At 45.4% G+C, this 24,036-nt stretch overlaps 1 protein-coding gene across 1 annotated transcript; it reads right to left on the bottom strand.

Annotated features, from left to right (window-relative positions):
- Nucleotides 1–1,549: 1,549 nt before the first annotated feature.
- SNRPA1 (small nuclear ribonucleoprotein polypeptide A') lies at nucleotides 1,550–23,830 on the bottom strand. Its single transcript, XM_089655521.1, has 9 exons — nucleotides 23,669–23,830; nucleotides 14,703–14,850; nucleotides 12,852–12,930; nucleotides 12,701–12,747; nucleotides 10,743–10,845; nucleotides 7,040–7,119; nucleotides 6,332–6,401; nucleotides 2,588–2,681; nucleotides 1,550–1,714 (listed from the first exon to the last, which is right to left on the bottom strand). Exons 1-9 carry the CDS (start codon nucleotides 23,748–23,750, stop codon nucleotides 1,641–1,643), a joined length of 777 nt encoding a protein of 258 aa, XP_089511647.1. The 5' UTR covers nucleotides 23,751–23,830; the 3' UTR covers nucleotides 1,550–1,640.
- Between the last annotated feature and the right edge of the window lie 206 nt (nucleotides 23,831–24,036).

The following is a 24,036-nucleotide window of genomic DNA, read 5'->3' as shown; positions in this document are numbered from 1 at the left end:
AATATCGTTTAGTGACTAGATAATTTAGAGACTAGATAATATAAATGTATTTGGGTTATTTTTACCAAATAACTGGGGCAAATACAGTTTGGCCTAAACGTATGAAGAAATAATTGTTTACTAAATTTTAAACAGAAATTTTAAATTTAACAAAAAAATAAAAAAATCCAGTGATTAAATACCACCAAAAGAAAGCTCTATTTGTGTGAAAAAGTGATACAAATTTCATATGGGTACAGTGTTGCATGACTGCTCAATTGTCATTTAAAGTGTGACAGTGCTGAAAGCTCAAAATTGGCCTGGGCAGGAAGAGGGTGAATATGCCCGGTACTGAAGTAGTTAAAGCGGAGTTCCACCTAAAAAATAAAAATCAGCAGCTACAAAAAAACTGTAGCTGCTGACTTTTAAAACACAGCCACTTACCTGTCCCTCGGTCCAGCCGTGTCTTCAGCACTGATTTCACCGGCCGTCTTCTCTCCCTGGCGCTGGCATCTTCATTGTGGGCACCCGGCTGTGACCGCTCGCGGCTTCACAGCCAGGTGCCCACTGTGCATGCACGAGAAGTGCTGCATTTTACGAATGGCCCTGTAATCTTCTGAGACCTGTCACATGTCCCAGAAGACTACAGGGAGGGAGAGGGTGGGGAGGAGGACAACTTCTGCTTCCAATCGCCTAGGCCAGTGGTGGGCAACCTTTTTTTTCAACTGAGCCAAATCTCGCCAAAACCACGATTGAAATTTATTTTGAGAGCCACATTTTTAAAACTGAATATACATAGGATGGTACACTGTTTTTAGTTTCAATAAGTTTTTATAGTAATTCATCCCCCATATAGTAATTCATCCCCATATAGTAATTCATCCCCCATATAGTAATTCATCCCCCATAGTAATTCATCCCCCATAGTAATTCATCCCCCATATAGTAATTCATCCCCCCCATAGTAATTCATCCCTCATATAGTAGTAGCAAGTAGTAAGCCAAGTCCCCCCTGTGTCAATTCACTTACCTTTGCTCCGCGCGTTCCTCTCGCCGTGTTCCCGCGCCGTTCCGGTCTTCAGGGCGGACTGTGAGAGGAGCCTAGCTCCTCTCACGTTCATCACGCTGCCCCGCCTACACACATCCTGACAGCCAATCACTGGCTATCAGGATGTGAGTGGCAGCGAGACTGGCCAATCATTGCATTTGAGCGCGCTGCCCTGGCTGTTTTTTTTTTTGGATCACGCTGCAGAGTCCCTGCCGCCCGAGAGGAGGGAGGGGAGCGGGCGCCCGGCACACAAGAGCCGCATTAAAGCGTGTAAAGAGCCGCATGTGGCTCGCGAGCCGCGGCTTGCCGACCACTGGCCTAGGCGATCGCAGCGAAAGTGGGAGCAGGTACCTGTCAAAGTTGGATACCCGCTTCCCCCCCCCCCCAGGCTAAAGCTAGGTGCACAACCAATTCTTTGAGGAATCGACCTCAAAAACCCCACAGACTTACGCACACAACCATCCCCCCCAAATTGTAATTTATTCAGACATATCCATGTCAAGATATGCAAAGGAAGCAAGCTAAAGTAGAAAAAAACCTTTATTATAGTAGTAAATTTACAGGAGAACATTTACAATGAACACAAAAAAAAAAAAAACCGCAATAAAAGAGTTCAGGATCCATTAGCAGCCATCTCTTCCTCCATTTCTTCATCATCAGCTTCCTCTGAAATGAACACCTCGTTCCCTATAAAAAGTGGAACATAAACATGTATACAAATTTACAAAACACAAATGCAGGTCACATTATTAATGATGTAAATCCATTATGTCCCAAACATTTGGGAAACCGATGTATCGATTGCATTACACCAGTGAGACACAACTTACAGAGAAAAGGTAGCATGCTTCTGAAATGAAAAAAAAAAGCTGCTTATTCAACGGTTTCCACAAATATTTTTCTACCAATGAGCAGTTGTGCGGATGACTACTGCCATTCTGCCATTACTGCCAATCCCTCCACTGGCTTCCGATTGCCCAACGGATCAAATTCAAAATCCTAACACTGACGTACAAAGCTGTCCACCATACTGCCCCGAACTACATCACTGACCTAATATCCAAGTACCACCCAACACGCACACTCCGCTCCTCACAAGACCTCCTTCTCTCTAGTTCCCTGGTCTCCTCCTCCCATGCCCGCCTCCAGGACTTCTCCAGGATGTCACCCATCCTCTGGAACTCCCTGCCCCAACCCATCAGATTATCACCTACTCTCCTCTCCTTTAGGCGCACCCTGAAAACCCATCTCTTCAGGGAAGCCTACCCCACCCCCTGCTAACTTGCCGACCTCCTCCACTCTTCCCACCACTCCATCCCCCACAGCTATCTCCTCCTGTACCACCACCCCCTCCCTCCTAGATTGTAAACTCGAAAGAGCAGGGCCCTCGATCTCCTCATGTTTTGCATTGTATTGGTATTGTTCTGTCACATGTTCTGTCCCCCTTTGTAATGTACAGCGCTGAGCGAACCATTGGCGCTTTATAAATACTGTATAATAATAATTCTAGCCGTTTTTCTTGGGATTTATAGAACATATAACATTACACTCTCCACTTACCAGGAGCACGGTCCTTTCCGGGAATCTGACCGGACTGCAACAGGCCTTTGAGTCTTTCTACTTCTGCCAGGGTAGTCGCATTGGCAATGGCATTCTGCAAATACAACACAGCCTCTGTCTCAGCAACACATAAACCAGTACAGAAATAAATGATCCCCAGCACAGACCACATATAATATATGAGCAATTTCTGGTACACAAAACAGATTAACCCCTTGGCGCCGGCGCCTCCCGGCCCTTTAAGGGTTTCAGAAGCCGGGAGGCGTGGCAGGGTTTTAGGGTCATGTGACCACCATGATTCGCTGTCACATGATCGGGAAAGGTCACGATCGAAAGAGGAGATCTGGACCTTTCCGTGAGTACCGGACATGTGTGCTGGGAGCACACGCTCTCAGCACATATGTTTTTCTTAATTGCACACAAATGTGCGGCCGCTCGGCGTCTAGGCTCAGACGTCGGGAGGCCGCACATTTGTGTGCGGCTGGCGTGAAGAGGTTAATATAACTGCCTCTGAGGACAGAGACTACTACACAGGTTTTGATTTTAAAACGGCTACCTCCTGAATGGTGTTAATGCAACTCTGTCAAAAAAAAAACTACCACTTCCCTACCAGAACACCATTTTGTTTAACCACTTGGCCACCGGGCCAATTCTGACATGTATCTCCTACATGTAAAAATCAGCATTTTTTTTTTTGCTAGAAAATTTACTTAGAAACCCCAAACATATATTTTTAAGCAGAGGCCCTAAAGAATAAAATGGTGGGCGTTGCAATTTTTTTTTTTTGGTCACACGATATTTGTGCAGAGGTTTTTCAAACTTAATAATTTTGGAAAAAATACACATAAATTTTTGTGGTCAAACACAATACCCATTTTTTTTTAATAAATACAAAAAAAAGAAAAATGTTATTCTCAGTAAACACATACTAAACATGTCACGATTTAAAATTGCGTGCACCTGTAGAATGGCGACAAACTAAAGTACAGTAAATTATCCATAGGTGACGCTTTAAAAGCTTTTACAGGTTACAAGTTTAGAGTCACACAGGAGGTCCAGTGCTATAATTATTGCTCCTTTAATTTTATTTTTTGATCACTTATTGCTATCACAAGGGATGAACAACATCCCAGCATGGGCCATGACAGGTACTCTTTAACCCCGGCGCCTCCAGGCCCTTTAAGGGCTACAGAAGCTGGGAGGTGGGACGGGACTTTAGGGTCATGTGACCGTTGTGATTCGCTGTCACAGTGGTCACATGATCGGGAAAGGTCCCGATCGCAAGAGGAGATTGGGACCATTCCCTGAGCACCGGGAGCGCGCAGGGCACGTGTGCTGGGAGCGCGCAGGGCACGCGCTCTCAGCACGTTTTTCTTAATTGCACGCAAATGTGCGGCCGCTCGGCGTCAAGGCCCAGCTGCCAGGAGGCCGCATATTTGCGTTTAGCCAGCGCCAAAACGTTAAGGAGATCTGAGGTCTATAAGACCCCAGATGTCTCCTCTAGGCTCCAAAGCAGCAGGTCAGAGACCAGTTTGATCAGCTGCTTCACAAACCAGCAACGGCTTGTAAACAAACCGAAACCAGAAGTGACTAAATGCTTGACGCTTCCAGTTTCTGATTTCACGCAGTGGGAGAAACAATATAAGCTCCTGTGTGTCCAGGGAAGCCGATGACGCAGAGGAAACCAATACTTCTGGTAGTGTCCATCTCTTTGGTCCTCTGCAGCACTCATCCTGGACCCAGAAGGTTCTTTATGTTAATGCAAATAATGCATTAAGGAAGAGAACCTTAAGGCTTTAGAACCACATTAAGGGGTTATAATGTGCTGATCTTGTCACTCTGCTTTCACCTCCTATCAGCATGCTTCTTGTTAGCATGTGAATTGATTGGCTCCTTCCGGTGTGTTTTCCTCACAGTCGAGCCCTCTGTACAAGAAGCTGACAACAGGTCAAATGGAAGTACCTACACTGCCTGCTTCAAAAAACAAACATAAAAAACCCACCAGAGCTGCTGTTTTGTTTTGCTGACGTGTGTCTATTATTCAGTGGGTATAGGGGAAAAAAAAAAAAAAAAAAAAAAAAAATCACCCCCTTTAAAATAATCACATTTTGCTGCTTTGCAGCCTGAAATGAAAACAGTTTTTGTTTTATCCATGTGAAAGATACAACACCTCACATGTCAGAAAAAGAAAAATCAAAAGCAGAATCATAGAGTTGGAAAAAGGGTCACCCCTCCTAAAAATGATTTGTAAACTCAAATCAGATGTAGCTAATCACCTTCTCAATGACACACAAAGCCATTTGACTTTCAGCTGTGATCAGCTGATTAGCTCAGCATGAAAAGCTTTCCTGGAACATTTCAGTCCTTGGTAGTGCAACTGAAGCAACCAATCAACTATGGGTGGCAAGCTCTGTCAGAAGATTTCCAGGATAAAGTTGTGGACAGGCACAAGTCAGGAAATGAAAACAAAACAATTTCAAAGGCTTTATAAATACCTAGAAGCACAGTGAAGTCTATTATTAAGAAGTGGAATGTATTTGGTACAACACACCCTCCCTGGATCAGGCCGTCTCTCCAATCTGGATGAAAGAACCAGGAGGAAACTGGTCAGAGAGGCTACCAAGAGGCCTACAGCAACTCAGAAGCTGTGTCAGGAATTGATGACAGAGTGGCCATTGTGTGCATGAGACAATATCACAAATCCTCCACAAATGTGGTTTGTATGGGAGGGTTGCAAGAGAAAAAAAAAAAAAAAAAAAAAGCCACATGCAGTCCCTACTGAGCTTTGACAAAATGCACCTTGAAGATTCTGAGGCCACATGGAAAAGGGTATTCTGGTCAGATGATACTGAAATGGATTCAACAATAAACGATATGTCCGGCGGAAATCCAATCCAGCTCACCATCCAAATCCCACCATTCCTACAGTAAAGCATGGAAGGGGGATATCCTGTTATGGGGGGGTTTCTCAGCAGCAGGGACTGGAGTACTTGTCAGGACAGAAGGAAAAATGGATGGGGCAAAATACTGTCATATTCTTGGGGGAATCTGCTGCCCTCTGCCAGAAAGTTGTGAATGGGAAGAAGGTTTACCTTCCAACGTGACAATGACCCAAAGCACACAGCAAACAGTAGTTGGAGAAAAGGGTGAATGTTCTTGTATGGCCTAGTCAGAGCCCAGACCTGAACCCCATTGAAAATATGTGGAATGACTTGAAGACTGCAGTCCACAAACTGAACTGAACTGCAGTCCACAAACTGAACTGTCCAATGTAACTGAACTTGAGCCGTTCTGCAAAGGAGAGCGGGCAAATATTGCAAAGTCTAGATGTGCAAATTTAGTAGAGACATCCCAACAGACTAAAGGCTGGATTAAAGCAAACGATAGTTCAACAAAATACTGACACAAGGGGGTGATCCATTTTCCATCTCAGTGATTCTATTTTTTTCTAACATGTCGGTGTTCTATCTTTCACTTGGATGTTATAAGTTGCACTGAGTAAATATAGCGGGATAAAACAAAAACGGTGTCTGTCTTCATTAAATCCAAAACACTCCCCAAATAAACTATACCACTACAATACCCCACAACAATTTTTTGGTCTTCAAGGATTTATGTTATAGCATCTTCTGTGTCTTCATTTCAGGCTGTGATTTTTAAAAGGAGGCTATTCTTTTCTATACCCACTGTACCTGCCTACAGTTCAGCTTTCGAGACAAAATGACTAGACTCCGGCTTTAATACCTTAATAGCTTCTACGTCCCCAGGAGAAGGTCCCGTTTTCTTCTTCTCCAAGCCTGCACCAGGAGTGAATCTGCAACCAGACAAGCAACAATGCAGTGATGTCTTAATTCTATTCTCACGAACAATATCTGCTTCTCTCAACTTTCAAAGGTGACACCATGAAAGTGATTTAAAACCAGTGTAGTATCTTATCTTAGTTAATAGCTGATACAAAAAATAAAAATAAAATCAAAACTTCTTCAGAAGCACCTCGTATTGCACAGAAAACTGGGGCACCTATCAACCCAATTACTGGAAAGAGCTTGCATGATGAACATTTGGAAAAAGTGACTGGAAATCAGTCAGACTCGATGAGACACAAATAAGGATGCCCCATTAACAAACATCCTGATAAGGGAAGCAAGCAGTTATAAAAAAAAATCTCCTAGATTGTAAGCTCCCAGGATCAGGGCCCTCCTAACCCTCTTGTACTGAACTGTATTGTTGCTGTATTGTCTCCCGTTATATTGTAAAGTGCTGAGCAAACTGTTGGCGCCATATAAATCCTGTATAATAATAATAATAATAATATATAAATCCTGTATAATAATAATAAAAGCTTGCATATCATTCATCATCCACCTTCTATAGGCAGATTTAGTATTTCTGTACAAAAAAGGTGCTTGTGAAGGAGAGTTTCAATTTTGCAGAGACAAGTTTGCGTCTTACGTTTTTGATCTCTTGGCAATATCCTTTGCAAGCTGTGCACCCCGCTTGCCCTTGAACATATTCGCTGCCTCCTCTCGCTCCTGAAGCGATACCATACACAGAGTTAATTGAGAATCAGATACAGCAAATGGAACACTGGGAACTGGCTGCTCAGCAGCGTCATACAGAGCATTACAAACCAGGTGTATGGCTTCACAAATGTCCTCAATATTAACAACAAAAATCAAATAGGCCGAATGACTGAGCTAAGGTCCTTAATTATTCATTTTTTTGGCGCTACAAAATAATCCACATTATACAAAGCATGCTGAGAACAGAATTCCATAACGGAAGATAACTTACATTTAAAGAATAACTGCATTTCTGTTGAGAAAAAAACAAACAAAAAAAAAAACCATCCCCTCCGGCTGGTCTATGTACATTGCAAGGATTTCAACAAATTTTGTAGCAGATTCCTACCTTTTGTTATCATGAAGAAATAGCTGTTTGTCTGTGTCCATGTACAGAGTGAATCTAATGGGAGTGATATTATAATTATCAATCAGCTGTTTAACTTGCAGGGTTGTAATGAGGAAAGTGGCAGGGTCTGCATCTCTTTAGGCTAGGTTCACATCTGTGCGGGTGATGCCGCTGCGGATCCGCAAGAAAATCCATGCACCCGCACAGAGAAATGCGGACCCGCGGGCGGGTGCCATTAGTTTTAAGCACCATAATACACAAACCATGTATTGTCCTAACAGTGGAACATGGAATTATTTCCCAGAGTGGGCATGGTGCATTAGGCTAGGTTCACATATGTGCGGGTGGTATGGGTGTGGATCTGCACGAAAATCCGCAGCACAGTTAAACGTGGACCCGCAGGTGGGTGCCATTACGTCTATTAAAATTCCAACCTATTCCTGACTTTTTTTTTACATCACCTAAGTGATGATTTTTTGGTGACAGGTTCTCTGAGACATCCTTGCAGGTCTCCCCTGTGCTCCACTGAATGTAATGCAGTGCACATCGCACCGTATTTCCCTAGGTTCACATCTGTGCAGGTGGTGCCGCTGTGGATCCGCACAAAAATCAGCCGCACCACCCGCACAGTTAAACGCGGACCCGCAGGCGGGTGCCATTAGTTCTAATGGCACGCCGCCCACACTGGAAAACGCAACCGTACTGGGAACCGAGGTTCCTGTGCGGGCTGAGTTTTCAGAAGTGCAAGGACTTCTTCTCTGCGTGTCACGTGGCACTGGAGTCCATTCAAATGAATGGGCTTGTTCCCGCGCAAAACGCAGCCCGCACGTCTGCATATTGTGAACTGGGGCTTAGACGTGATTACTCTTTGGGAGTATCTCACCAAAAATGAGATTTTTGGTGCAAGGGATGCCTAAAATCTGACTTGTATCTTAGTGCGGAAAATCAGGAGCCAATCACACAAGTAGGAAATTACATTTCTGGGGGGGGGGGGGTCTGTACACCATCTTGTACAGAACGCCTCCAGGTAGCCATATTGCATTTTACAGAAAACTACAGAACTGCAGACTGAAAAGGGAAAAACATTTTTGATTACATTAAATTACAATATGATTTGTGTATCAATTGTATACAGTTGAGGTCTCCAAACATTCTAAACAAAAGGGCTAGTTTATTGTCCTTCAGACTTTAACCCCTCACCCTCCTGAGGATTTAGCCCCCTTCCTGACCAGGCCATTTCTTTGCGTTACGGCGCTGCGTTACTTTAACTGACAATTGCGCGGTCATGCAACGCTTCACCCAAATGAAATTTATGTCCCTTTTCCCCACAAATTGAGCTTTCTTAAGGTGGTATTTGATCGCCTGTGCGTTTATTTTTTGCGCTATAAAAAAACAAAAGACCGACAATTTTGAGAAAAAAAAAAAAATATATATATTTTTGACTTTTTGCTATTAAACATGTCCAGTAAAAAAAAGTTAAAAAATATAAATTTCGTCATAAATTTAAGCCAAAATGTATTCTGCTCCATGTCTTTGCTAAAAAAAAAAAAAAATCCTGATACGTGTAAATTAATTGGTTTACGTGAAAGTTATAGCGTTTACGAATGTGTAGATAGTGGAATTTTTTTTTTTTTTTTTACATTTTTACTAGTAATGGCGGTGATCAGCAGCTTATAGCGGGACTGCGGCCGGCATTCTGACACGGGGGGAACTGAATTGGTGTCACTGACATCCAGAGTGACACCGATACAGTGATTAGTGCTAAAAACCACAAAACAAAACACTGACACTAATAATGGCACTGGGCAGGAAGGGGTTAACATGAGGGGCGATCAAGGGGTTAACTGTGTGCTTGTGCTTCACTGTAAGCTTTGTATTGCTTGTGCTTCACTGTAAGCTTTGTATGGCTGTGCTGTGCAGTGTGACCGAGCTGACAGGGAGGAGAACGGTTTTGTTTATAAACAGTTCTCCTCCCCGTCAGAGATCCTCGGCAATCACCGAGCTCCGGCGAGTAATAACCGCCCAGTGATTGACAGCCGCGGCTGCGAATGGAGGCACGGGTAGAGCGCGTGTGCGAAATCATGTATATATACACACACATGATTTTGTGCACCCATGCCACCCTGTAGCAGTATTTCTGCTATAGAGCAGACGGGAAACGGTTAAGGGGGTCGGACTGCGTCCAGTGTGAGTAGAAAATGCCCTAGCGTTAATGAGAGTAAAGAGTGCCCCATCACTAGTATTAGTGGGGGCCCATTGCTTATATCATGGGAAGGAGTAGCGCCCCATCACTGGTGTCAGTACAAGGAGTAGCGCCCCATCACTGGTGTCAGTACAAGGAATAGCGCCCCATCACTGGTGTCAGTACAAGGAATAGCGCCCCATCACTGGTGTCAGTACAAGGAATAGCGCCCCATCACTGGTGTCAGTACAAGGAATAGCGCCCCATCACTGGTGTCAGTACAAGGAATAGCGCCCCATCACTGGTGTCAGTACAAGGAATAGCGCCCCATCACTGGTGTCAGTACAAGGAATAGCGCCCCATCACTGGTGTCAGTACAAGGAATAGCGCCCCATCACTGGTGTCAGTACAAGGAATAGCGCCCCATCACTGGTGTCAGTACAAGGAATAGCGCCCCATCACTGGTGTCAGTACAAGGAATAGCGCCCCATCACTGGTGTCAGTACAAGGAATAGCGCCCCATCACTGGTGTCAGTACAAGGAATAGCGCCCCATCACTGGTGTCAGTACAAGGAATAGCGCCCCATCACTGGTGTCAGTACAAGGAATAGCGCCCCATCACTGGTGTCAGTACAAGGAATAGCGCCCCATCACTGGTGTCAGTACAAGGAATAGCGCCCCATCACTGGTGTCAGTACAAGGAATAGTGCCCTAATGTTGGTATCAGTGACAGGATTTATACCCCATTGTTGTTGTCAGTGAGAGGAATAATGCCTTGTATCAGTGGGGAAAAAAGTGCCTTAAGGGCCAGATAAAAGGCAAGCAAAGGGCAGTTTGGAGACCTCTGGCATACACCATATTTGTTTTTCTTAATTGCTATTTTTTTCTCACGAAAGTGGAGTTACCCTTTAATACTCATGCATACATAAGAACATAATTGAACATCAAAGTCTCTTTCGGTTATCCAGTGGCTTTCATGCAACTTTTGGATTTCACGCAATAGTCGTGAATGTGGGTGAAGAAGCCAGGTCCAACATTTAAAACTACCACTAGAGAACTCACTTTTAGTCTGATTTTCTGAAAATCCAACACACGGACTTGTGGAAGCCTGAAGATCACATACAGTCTGTAATGTCGCTTGTTAATGACTGGATTTCTCAACAGACTGAAAGATAAAAGTACAAATAAATTGTGCGATACAGCGAATACTACAAGCGGAATACTTTGCAAATCCTTGAAACAGCTTTGAGGTCCGGTGCCTCTCTCTTTTCAGGTGGGGATGCCGCCAACCTCCGGGTACCATCACCTCTGCACACAGTTTAACCACTTGAGCTCTAGAAGGTTTTACCCCCTTCATAAGCAGGACATTTTTTTGCTATTCAGCACTACTCTACTTTAACTGGCGATTGTGCGGTCATGCAACACTGTACCCAAATTAAAATTAATATACATTTTTTCACACAAATAGAACTTTCTTTTGGTGGTATTTGAGTACTACTGTTTTTTTATTATATAAATGAAAAAGCCCACAAAAAACAAAACAAAAAAAAAAATATTTTCTACTACTTTCTGAAATTTTATTTGGGTACAGTGCTGGACGATCGCGCAATTGTCAGTTAAAGTAATGGAGCGCCGTATCGCAAAAAATGGCCTGGTCGGGAAAGGGGGTAAATCTTATAGAGGCAAGTGGTTAAAGCCTCACACAGCTGATCCCTTGTGTACAAAAACTTTATTCTGACAGTAGTAACAGACACCCCACCCACTCACGGAGCTTTATCGATTAAAGGGCTCTACAACTAAGCCCCATTAGTGGGCAAAATGAACTAGCAGGGAGTACGTGGGTGGGGTGTCTGTTACTACTGTTAAAATAAAGTTTTTGTACAGAAGGGATCAGCTGTGTGAGGCTTTAACCACTTGTCCTCTGTAAGATTTACCCCCTTTCCCGCCATTTTTTGCGATACAGCGCTGAGTTACTTTGACAATTGCAGCTTCACTGCAAGCAGCACAGATATAACCAAAAGACAGCAACCTGGTCACCAATTTAGAATTATGGCGAGATAATTATTTCATTGGTGTAGCTTTATGTACATTTTTAAAGGTGGGCGCAATAGGTTTACCTTCTGCATGGGATCCCTTTTGGTAATATAAAGTGCTCAGTTGCACGGGATGAAAGCTAATTACACACAGCTGAGGTCATTCTGGTAATCAACGCCTCATCCTCTATTGCAGGCCATAGATGGGTCGAAAATTGGCCGATTTTTCGGCCGAAAATAAAATCGGCCGATTTTCGGATCGTTAGTGGGTTAATTGTTCGGCCGTTTTTCAGTATTTTGGCAGATTTTTTTTTATTGGTAGAGTCGGAAAAAGATCGGCAGATTTTCACGGCAATTTAGGGCAAATCGGCTGATCTTTTTACCGATAAAAAAAAAAAAAAAAAAAAAGAAGGAGGAGGAGGGGGAGGAGGATGAAGAGGAAGAAGAAGAATGCCAGTCCGGCAAAAAGTGTCCCTGCAGAGAGCTCCGCTATTTCTTTGACAGTGCTTTGACATTTATAGCGGTTGCAACAATGTATCTATTTGTTTCCGAATAAAAACATCTCTATCCGAAATGGATACAAATAGATACATTGTTGCAGCCGCTATAAATGTCAAAGCACTGTCAAAGAAATAGCGGAGCTCTCTGCAGGGACACTTTTTGCCGGTTGTAGACGGGATGAAAATCGGCCGATTTTTTTTACCATTCCTGGTAACGTCGGCCGCTTGAACGACCGATTTTTAATTTTTTTAAAGAAAAAGCGCCCAGTTTTCTCCCCATCTAAGACCTGCATAATGACCGAGCAGCTTAGAAATAAAAAATGATCAGAGTAGCTTTGTAGGCCAAAATGCGTTAGCTTCTGCGGTACATGGGACCTTTTGCTATTTATTTATCAAACTCTGCGGATTATGTATGGACTGCAGTGTTTACTTTTCAAACCTTGCTGGACTATAAGGGGAGGGATCCAGGACAATCAGTGCTACCTACCTGAGATAGGTGAGGTTTTTCCATGTAGATAAATTGTCCAGATCACCCTACGAGGAAATACAGAGTTGTTAGACATCTGAAAAAAAATCCACACCAATCACAGGTATCGAGCAGACAGTGGGAATTTGGTGTTTTAAAGTTGGAAACTTACCAATTCCATGATACTGTTGTTGGTGAGAACCAGCTCTTTTAAATTAGGCAACATCAACTCAAGACCTTCACCTATACGACTGTAATAAGAAAGAAGCCATTACAATTGGAGAACACTGCAATATAAAATACATTTTTCACGTTTACCCTGTCAACATTGATGCTTTAACCAGTTCTCACCCGCCCACAGCACATTTACCGCAGGCATGCAGCACAGGCAGGCTAAGCGGCGTACACGAATCGTGGTAACCGGCCGCTTTCAGCGTCCGGGATATCATGTGGTCCCTATGCAATTACATGATCTCAGCGCCAACACAACTGTTATGAATGGGTTTCATTCATAACAGTCGTGCTTAGTATTGTGATGCTGTGATTGGCCCATAGCTATCCCATTGTACAGTGGGCCAATCAAAGCACCTTGTGCCATGTGATCACAATACTAAGCACAGCTGTTATGAAAGTCAATTATGACAGTTCAAAGCTGTTACAGTAATCATCATTGTAACAGCAATTAAAAAAAAAAAAAAAAATCATCACCTCCCAGAGTAGTAGTGTCACTATGGTGATGCTGAACTACTCTGCTGACAGGAGATATATATATCTCCTGTCAGCAGAGTAGTTCAGCATCACCATAGTGACATTACTACTCTGGGAGGTGATTTTTTTTTTTATATTTTAATTGCTGCTACAATGATGATGTGACCGTGTTTAAAAAAAAAAAAAAAAAATTTAAATTTTCTCAACATTTTTATATATATATATATATATATATATATATATATATATATATATATATATATATATATATATATATATATATATATAAATTAAATAAAAAATATTAATTTTTTCTTTTTTTAAACACAGTCACCAGTCAGTTTCCCTGATTACTACCTTGTTCTTGCATCACTTTGTCAATCCCTCCCCCATTATGAGTTAATAGCTACCAAAAAATGTACTGTCCAAGAACGCATGTGTGCACTATATAACTGGGGAAACTAGCATTTCAAATGTAATTACACTCAATTAATGGAAATTTATGGACACCTAGCTCTGTGCTTTTAAGCAAGCCAAAGATGATTCAATTTTCTTTCCTGTAACCACAGGTGGAAGGAAAGAAAATTGATCAGTGTTGATGGGGGAATCCCTCCTGTAGTGCTATTGTGTTCTGTTGGTAGGGATCCCTCCCTGCTAGCAGAACACAATGATTCCTGATAACGGCTATAGCCGCCGGCAGTAATTGCGTCAAAAAAATCCGACAGACTGATTGTATTGAAGTCGATTGATGGCCCTAATCACAATTTGTATGTGTATGTTACTTTGACATCACACCAAACACCTTTGGTCAAAAGCATATTAAAGGACAAATCCATCTGTCCTATATGTAAACAGTGCGGCCATTCGGGGCTCCGCCCACATGGCCAAGTCGCTCAATCACAGAGTTCTGTCAATGAGTGCCTACAAGTCCCGGCAGCCTTAGCAGCTGTCGGCTTGTAGTGTTCAGTGAACTACCTCGGCGCTGTGGTAGTTCACTGAAGCTTCATGTTAGAATATCTGCTTGCTCGTACATCATGCATGGGCAAGCAGATATTCTGACAGGTCTGCAGGAGACCTGTATGGCATCAGCGATCTACTGATTGCTGGCACAATGCTTTCCAGGCTCCTGCAGACAAAAATAATAAATGCACATTTTTTTTTTACCTGCAAAAAAATGTGCATTTATTATTTTTGTCAAAAAGGTGAAATTATCCTTTAAGATGCTTATAAAACCCAAACATTTTTTACCTTAATGCATTCCTTTCAGGACCTGAACAGATGAGTTAAGGGTAGAACACCAAAAAGCAGCACTTACCATATCCGGTTGTTGTTCAATAATAAAGTCTTAAGCCTCCTTAGTAAAGGAAATCCATCCAACTTCCTTATCTCATTGTCTGAAAAATCGACAGTATCAAACTGGTCCAGTGTGGCCCCAAGGTTCTCAATCACCGGGATTTTGTAGCCTGTAAGCAGAAGAAAAACTGACTATTCGTAACAATAGCTATGGGAAGGGATTGATCCAAATAAAGTCCTTAGTAGTCTGGTTAGGGCGTTTTTCTAGGAAACACAGATTGCACCCAGTTAGGGAAACGCTACTGTACAGGTGACCACTGTCATCTAGAAAGAAAATGAATGGAAATCCAAAACCTTACCCGGACCCGGCATCCCCTATATCCGCTCTCCCCGGACCCGGCATCCCCTATACCCGCTCTCCCCGGACCCGGCATCCCCTATACCCGCTCTCCCCGGACCCGGCATCCCCTATACCCGCTCCCCCCGGACCCGGCATCCCCTATACCCGCTCCCCCCGGACCCGGCATCCGCTATACCCGCTCTCCCCGGACCCGGCATCCGCTCTCCCCGGACCCTGCATCCGCTCTCCCCGGACCCTGCATCCCCGGTATCCGCTCTCCCCGGACCCTGCATCCCCGGTATCCGCTCTCCCCGGACCCTGCATCCCCGGTATCCGCTCTCCGCGGACCCTGCATCCCCGGTATCCGCTCTCCGCGGACCCTGCATCCCCGGTATCCGCTCTCCCCGGACCCTGCATCCCCGGTATCCGCTCTCCCCGGACCCTGCATCCACGGTATCCGCTCTCCCCGGACCCTGCATCCACGGTATCCGCTCTCCCCGGACCCTGCATCCACGGTATCCGCTCTCCCCGGACCCTGCATCCACGGTATCCGCTCTCCCCGGACCCTGCATCCACGGTATCCGCTCTCCCCGGACCCTGCATCCACGGTATCCGCTCTCCCCGGACCCTGCATCCACGGTATCCGCTCTCCCCGGACCCTGCATCCACGGTATCCGCTCTCCCCGGACCCTGCATCCACGGTATCCGCTCTCCCCGGACCCTGCATCCACGGTATCCGCTCTCCCCGGACCCTGCATCCACGGTATCCGCTCTCCCCGGACCCTGCATCCACGGTATCCGCTCTCCCCGGACCCTGCATCCCCGGTATCCACTCTCCCCGGACCCTGCATCCCCGGTATCCACTCTCCCCGGACCCTGCATCCCCGGTATCCACTCTCCCCGGACCCTGCATCCCCGGTATCCACTCTCCCCGGACCCTGCATCCCCGGTATCCGCTCTCCCCGGACCCTGCATCCACGGTATCCGCTCTCCCCGGACCCTGCATCCACGGTATCCGCTCTCCCCGGACCCTGCATCCACGGTATCCGCTCTCCCCGGACCCTGCATCCACGGTATCCGCTCTCCCCGGACCCTGCTTTCACTATATCCGCTCTCCCCGGACCCTGCTTTCACTATATCCGCTCTCCCCGGACCCTGCTTTCACTATATCCGCTCTCCCCGGACCCTGCATTCACTATATCCGCTCTCCCCGGACCCTGCATTCACTATATCTGGTCTCCCACAGTACACAGAACATGGAAATGCAATTATTTCACTAAACAAACTGCTAAACACCTTTTCTCATCAGCAGTTAGAGCAGTCTCGTGACTTCTATTAGTGTCCAACTAAGCACTAGTTAAAGCTTGTGGGAGTTTTCATTTTGCTCTAGGAGGATGCTGGACCCGACCTCTGTCTGGACAGCGCTTATTGGCCCTATGCTGATCACATGCACCCTTCCAAGCAAAAAAGAAAAAAAAAACCTCTAGCAATACACACCAAACTGAGCATGTGCAGCTTGCCCCCAAGACTCTGTTCTATCAGGAGATATTTAGGAGACACTGGAAGAAGCGGAGGATCAGAAAAGACAGGATCAAGCAGCCTTTTTACACAATGTGTGCATGCTCTACTGCATCTACAAACTGATTTTACTGTTGTGGGTTTAAATTTGAGTGCGCCCATGACATGGCAACAAACGTCAGTACCCTAAATGCTTTAAAAGCCCCTACAGGAAATTTTCTACATTTACTTCAGGTTTTTTTTTTACTTAGATTTTATTTTCCATCACATAGGGAACAAAAAGTCTCCTAAGTGATGATTTTCTGCTGACATTCTTTTTTATGAGACTTTTAGGTCTTTTAGTCCCTGGATCTCTCCCCTGTACTCCACTGAATCTAATGCAGTGCAAATTGCATTTCATTCTTTCCAGACTATACTGGCTGGGGACAATGACATGGGGACCCGGAAGTGACGTTTTACACATCGTTTGCAAGTCAGAAACACAAAGGGGAGGAGAGTGGAAGTGTGGGGAAGGGAAATGGCAGTTACTGGGGTGTGTGGAAGCAATAGGGCGGCAGCGCACCACCAGAATGCTTTCATCTGACAGGAAGGAGTCAGCTTGTCAGATGTACTCACAATCCCAGTGGCTGCAGCCCCAGGATTGTGTGTAACACCCCCCCCCCCCCCCCCACCGCTGTCAGGTCTGTACGAAGGGTTAAAGTAGAATTCCAACCTATTCCTGACTTTTTTTTTTTTGGTATGGGTGCGGATCTGCATGAAAATCCGTGCAGCCGCACCACCTGCACAGTTAAACGCGGACCCGCAGGTGGGTGCCATTACTTCTATTAAAAGTCCAACCTATTCCTGACTTTTTTTTACATCACCTAAGTGATGATTTTTTGGTGACAGGTTCTCTTTGAGACATTCTTGCAGGTCTCCCCTGTGCTCCACTGAATGTAATGCAGTGCACATCGCACCGTATTACCCTAGGTTCACATCTGTGCGGGTGATGCCGCTGCGGATCGGAACCAAAATCCGTGCAGCTGCACCACCCGCACAGAGAAATGCGGACCCGCGGGCGGGTGACAGTTATAATGGCACGTCGCCTGCACTGGAAACCCCAACCGTACTGGGAACCGAGGGTCCTGTGCAGGCTGTGTTTTCCAAAGAAGTGCCGGGACTTCTTTTCCTGCATGGCACGGGAGTCCATTCAAATGAATGGGCTCTCGTGCCCATGCAAAACGTGGCGCGCACGGCCGCATAGATGTGAACCGGGGGTTATATTCTTTCCTGGGGGTTGCATTACAATCTCAACGGGGACCTGGAAGTGACATCATAACGTCACTTCAGGGTCAGGACAAGAAGGAGAAGGGAGTGGATGTGTCCGCTCTTCTCCCTCCCCTCTAGCCGACGACGAGCTAATCCCAGACCCACAGATGGGCAAGCGGAGCCCAAGAGACCTCACGGGGGGGGGGGGGGGAGCGGAGAGGCTGGCACTGTGTGGCAGCACTGCCGTCCGAATGCTTCCACCCGACAGGTGAGCCCGCTGCCTGCCTGCAGCAGGGCTAAAGGTAGAAAGAAACTACCTGTCCGATGCTCGAACTACATGACCCGGATGTCGAGCGATAGGAATCCAACATCCCTGCAATGACATCATCAGTTGATAAGGAGGACGTCGGGTGCGTGCACATCATCCTTGTTTGGCCCTCCCCTGCCCCTCTCCGGCAGCACTGGGGTCACATTAGCAGAGTGAGGGAGAGGAAATGAGAGACACATTGGAATACTAGTCGGTACCCGTGTGCAAAGGTGTATTTGTTGTGGAAGAATAAATCACCGGTAACGTTGGGAGTCCTGGATGTATGTAGAATAGTTTGTTACATTTTAGATTGGCGTACCTTGAGATGGTGCAGGATTGTAAAGGGTGCCTTGACTGAAAAAAGGTTGAGAAACGTTGGAATAGAGTTTAGAAGCAGAGGTCTACTTTAACTGTACTCTCCTACCTAGGCACTCCTTGGAACCTCACCAACTTTCCTCTTCCTCTCTCCTTTGCTTCCTCCTCCTTGTCTTCCAACTACCAAACAGTTACCCGTAGAAACCTTCGTTATCTTAACCCTTCTCTTCTTTTTTTCGGCAACAGATTGTCTCTATGATAAAATCTCAGCCCTGTCTTGCCCCAACCTGGCCACTTCTGTCTATAATACAGTGGGGATCGAAAGTTTGAAATTCTGTTATTTTGAAAGTGTAAATGATGGAAATAAAATCTAACTTTTGTTGACATATTATAAGAATGTCTAATCTGTAATTTGATGCCTTTTGGAGATTTTTCCATCTTTCCTTGGCTTCTTGCACATTAATACAAATTTTTAGCTGGGGTGCCCAAACTCTCCATCCCCACTGTAGTTCACTGTCATCCACCGTGGACACATTGCGCCCCCCCCCCCCGCTACACACAGAATTAGACCCTGACCGCTACAGCCCTGGCAAACAGACAGTTCCAGATGCCTCAAAAAATGTAGCTGAGCTCTTGAGCGTTTATGGTGTAAGACCCAGCAAGACTTCGACCAATATACATCTGCCCTTCAAAAATACAATTCTTGTTTCCACACTGCCAAACAGACCTATTTTATCTCTCTCATTAACCACTTCCAGTCCGGACACTTTTACCCCTTCCCTGTCCAGGGCAATTTTCAGCTTTCAGCGCTATCACACTTTGAATGACAATTGCACGGTCATGCAACACTGTACCCATATGAATTTTTTACCATTTTTTTGAGACAGATAAAACTTTAATTTGGTGGTATTTATTCACCGCTGGGATTTTTATTTTTTTTGCTATGTAAATGAAAAAGTCCAAAACTTTTGAAAAAAAGTGTTTTTCTTATAAAATTTTGCAAATTAATATTACATCATAAATCTTAGCCAAAATTTATTCAGCTATCTTTTTAGTAAAAATAAATAAATAAGCCAAATTAGTTTATAACCAACAATTATAATTTTTAAACTTTTTTTTCTACATTTTTATTTTATATATATATATATTTTTACATACTGTCATCCTAGCAGTACAGCGTCACCATGGTGACACTGTACTACTTGTGGGGGGTGATGAAGATTTTTTTTTTTTTTTTTAACACTGATTGCTTTTACACCAATATAGGATTTAAAAGCAATCATTTCTCTCTGTCTGCATTCTTTCAGCCATTGAGAACTACTGAGTTAGCTGTGATTGGTCACATCTTGTCACATGGTACAAGGCAGTTGTGAATAGCCCTGTACCATGTGACCTCTGTGATCATTCACAGATTTCACACGTAGTAAGCAATGATGTCACAAGTGACATCTTGATTACTACTTTGCATGTGATCACTGATTGGCTAATCAGTGATCACATGATCGGGACCTCGTACAGAGGTCCCGTCCGACGATCAGTGCTCAACTGTCTCCGGAGGACACAGCGGGCACTGGATCACGGTGCTGCGCGCTCCCGGGGAGCACGCACAAGCAAGGTGCAGGGGGGGCGTTTATAAACGTCCACCCGACCCTGCACTGCCACCGTCCGGCCGTTTATATACAACAGCCAGTCAGGAAGTGGTTAACACCCTCTCACGCAATCCCCGTCAACTCTATTCTACCTTTAACTCTCTACTTCGTCCTTCATTACCTCCACCCACTAATTCACTCACTGCCCAGGAGATCGCTAATCACTTCAAAAATAAGATTGATACAATTTGTGATGAGATCTCCACTGTACAGATATCTCCCTCACCCTACACTCCTTGTCCACCAGACATCTCCCTCACCCTACACTCCTTGTCCGCCAGACATCTCCCTCACCCTACACTCCTTGTCCGCCAGACATCTCCCTCACCCTACACTCCTTGTCCGCCAGACATCTCCCTCACCCTACACTCCTTGTCCACCAGACATCTCCCTCACCCTACACTCCTTGTCCACCAGACATCTCCCTCACCCTACACTCCTTGTCCACCAGACATCTCCCTCACCCTACACTCCTTGTCCACCAGACATCTCCCTCACCCTACACTCCTTGTCCACCAGACATCTCCCTCACCCTACACTCCTTGTCCACCTGCACAATCTATACTTCCCTTGTTTATCCCAGCTACTATAGAGGAGGTTAGTCAACTTTTTTCTAAAGCCCACCTAATCACTTGCCCCCTGGACCCTGTTCCCTCGAAAATACTATGGTCAACCTTTGGCTCCATCCTTCATTCTTTAACTCATATCTTCAATCTCTCCCTTTCTACTGGCATCTTCCTCAACTCTCTAAAACATGCGCTAGTCACCCCAATACTTAAAAAGGCTTCACTGGACCCCACCAATCTTAGCAACCTAAGACCCAGATCCTTACTCCCTTTTGCCTCCGAACTCCTTGAACATCTTGCCTACAACCAGCTGAGTTGCCACCTTATTGAGAATAACTTCGATCCCCTTCAGTCTGGATTTTGCCTGCAACACTCCACAGAAATCGCTCTCCTAAAACTCACAAACTATAGTAGTAGTAACCGCTAAAACCAATGGTCACTATTCCTTTCTATTTACTTGGTCTCCATGACTGTACTCTCCGTTGATTCGAATCTTCCGATCTCACCGCACCTTCAGTGTCACTTAGAACTCTACTTCCTCCTCTCCTGCTCCTCTTACTGTCAGGGTCCCCCAAGGTTCTGTCCTTGGACCTCTCCTATTCTCCAACTACACTTCTTCCTTGGGTAAGGCGATGGCTTCCCATGGTTTCCAATACCATTTCTATGCTGATGACACACAAATCTCTCTACTCCTCAGCTCACCCCATCAGTTTCCTCACATATCACCGATTTATTAACAGACATATCAGACTGGATGTCACTCCACTTCCTGAAACTCAGTCTATCCAAAACTGAGCTCAGAATATTACCTCCCCCACGCGCCTCTTCCCCTGATTTCTTGGTCAGGATCAATAGCAGCACTCTGCGCGTGCCAGGGTGCTAGGGGTAACCCTAGATTCTGGACTGTCCTTTCAGGCTCACATCCAATTCCTGTCCAAATCATGCCGCCTCCACCTCCGCAACATCTCCAGAAAACGCCCCTTCTTAACCAATGATACCACAAAGCTCCTAATTCACTCCCTGGGTATCTCTCACCTCGACTACTGCAACTCCCTCCTCATTGGCTGACCTTTACATAGACTATCCCCCCTCCAGTCCATCATGAATATTGCTGCCAGGCTCATCCACCTTACCAACCATTCAGTGTCTGCTACCGCTCTCTGCCAATCCCTCCACTGACCTCCACTCAGTGTCTGCTACCGCTCCCTGCCAATCCCTCCACTGGCCTCTACTCAGTGTCTGCTACCGCTCTCTGCCAATCCCTCCACTGGCCTCTACTCAGTGTCTGCTACCGCTCCCTGACAATCCCTCCACTGGCCTCTACTCAGTGTCTGCTACCGCTCTCTGCCAATCCCTCCACTGGCCTCTACTCAGTGTCTGCTACCGCTCTCTGCCAATCCCTCCACTGGCCTCACCTCAGTGTCCTCCATCCATCTCTGCCAATCCCTCCACTGACATCCACTGGCCTCCATTCAGTGTCCTCCACCCCTCTCTGCCAATCTCTCCACTAGCTTCCACTGACCCAATGAATAAAATTCAAAATACTAAAAACAACTTACAAAGCCGTCCACAACTCTGCCCTCAGCTACATCACCAACCTGGTCTCAAAATATAAAAAAAAAATGCTCTTCAATCCTCCTCCTCTCTCTTTAAAGAAGCCCATCCTGCTTCTACCTAGTAAACTGGCTGACCCCAGAAGAGGACTAGAGGGGAAATCTTCCAAAGGGGACACTAGGTCTGGTGATATTCCCTCAGTTTGGAGGGATTTCCTCTCACTTCCTGTGTTGGCTATGGGACAGAAAGTGAATGGAAATCTCCCCAATGGGACACAGATGGCACAAATCCAACAAACCTTACAGAGAGGAAATCTTCCACTGGGGACATTAGTTCTGCTGACCTGGGGGGCCCAAGGGATTCTATTGATTTGCAGGATTTAATATCACTTCCTGTTTGGCTATGGGACAGGATGTGAAGAGAAATCTCCACAAATGGGACACAAATGACAAAATAAAATTCAACAAAAGACAACAACAGGAGTTATAATCACTAAAACAAGAAGGGAAGTCTTCCAATGGTGACAATAATTCTGGTGACAAAAAGGAATTTCCTCTCGTTTCCTGTTTTGGCTATGAGACAGGAAGTGATGGGAAATCTCCCCAAAGAGTCACAGAAGGAAAAAAAAAAAAAAGGTGGGGAACCATAAAGAGGAAAGTCTTCCAATGGGGACACTAGTTCTGGTGACCTGAGGGGGCCCAAGGAATTCTACTGATTCACAGGGATTTAATCTCACTTCCTGTTTGGCTATGGGACAGGAAGCGAAGGGAAATCTCTGCAATGGGACTCACATGACAAAAAAAATGTTGTTTTTAAAGAAAACAGGAGTTATAATCACTAAAACAGGAAGAGAAGTCTTCCAATGGTGACAACAGTACTGGTGACAAAAAGGGATTTCCTGTTTTGGCTATAAGACAGAAAGTGATGGGAAATCTACCCAAAGAGTCACAAAAGGAAAAAAAAAAAAGTGGGGACCCATAAAAAAGCAAATCTTTCAATGGGGACACTAGTTCTGGTGACAACCAGAGGTTCCCTCACACTTCCTGTTTTGACTATGGGACAGGAAGTGAACAGAAAGCTCTCCAATGGGAAAAAAACCGCCTATAGGGGTTATAACTCCATTATTCTATCCAAAATGAAAAGATTCCCTTAATTCTACTTTAAAACACATTTAAGGAGCAGTGAGTAAGGGATAAAAAAGAAGCAATGGGTCAGATACTCATATACCCCCCCCCCCCGAGAATGTTATGGTTTCTCCCGCCAGTTCGTCTGTTCCATAGAGTTGTACTAGCTGGCGGAAGAAACCATAACATTTAGGGGGGTGTCCAGAAATGTGGAATGCTCGCAGCAGCCAGAGAAGACGTGAGCCTCCAGTAAGGTATGGCAGCAAATGATTCATATAGTGGGTCCGGGCCCTCATACACTGCAATCAATCCTGACCGGGGCCTCTCACTCGATTCCCCGGGTAATGGCGCCTCCCCGCACACTCACCCCGCAGGTCTAGCTCCCGGTCCCGCACGGCATTCGTGTACTGAGCCGCCTGCTCGATCAGATCCGCCGTCAGCTTCACCATGGCGCCAAACCCACGAGGCCTCACAGCACAGCAGCCGCCTCAGAGCCAGCACAGCGTGGCCAGGCTTTTCCGCGTCACTTCCGCCGCCTTCCCCGCGCCAATCAGCGACGACGAACAATGATCCAGACAAAAACAATAAATCGCGGAGCTAATCGAGCGCAGAAAGGACTCCAGGGGAATGTTCACTACTAATGTCTGACCGCAGCTCAGTAGTTTGTATAGTTCTGGATGGAGATGGGAGGAGCTGAGGCCTGTCAGGTGGTTTTATGTTTCTGTGGAGACTTCC

Source organism: Staurois parvus, unplaced genomic scaffold (genome assembly GCF_062004578.1).
Source record: "Staurois parvus isolate SC_StPar_1 unplaced genomic scaffold, SC_StPar_1.0 ptg000845l, whole genome shotgun sequence".
NCBI lineage: Eukaryota > Metazoa > Chordata > Amphibia > Anura > Ranidae > Staurois > Staurois parvus.
Note: the sequence above shows the minus strand (reverse complement) of the source record. Positions and strands in the feature narration are given on the sequence as shown.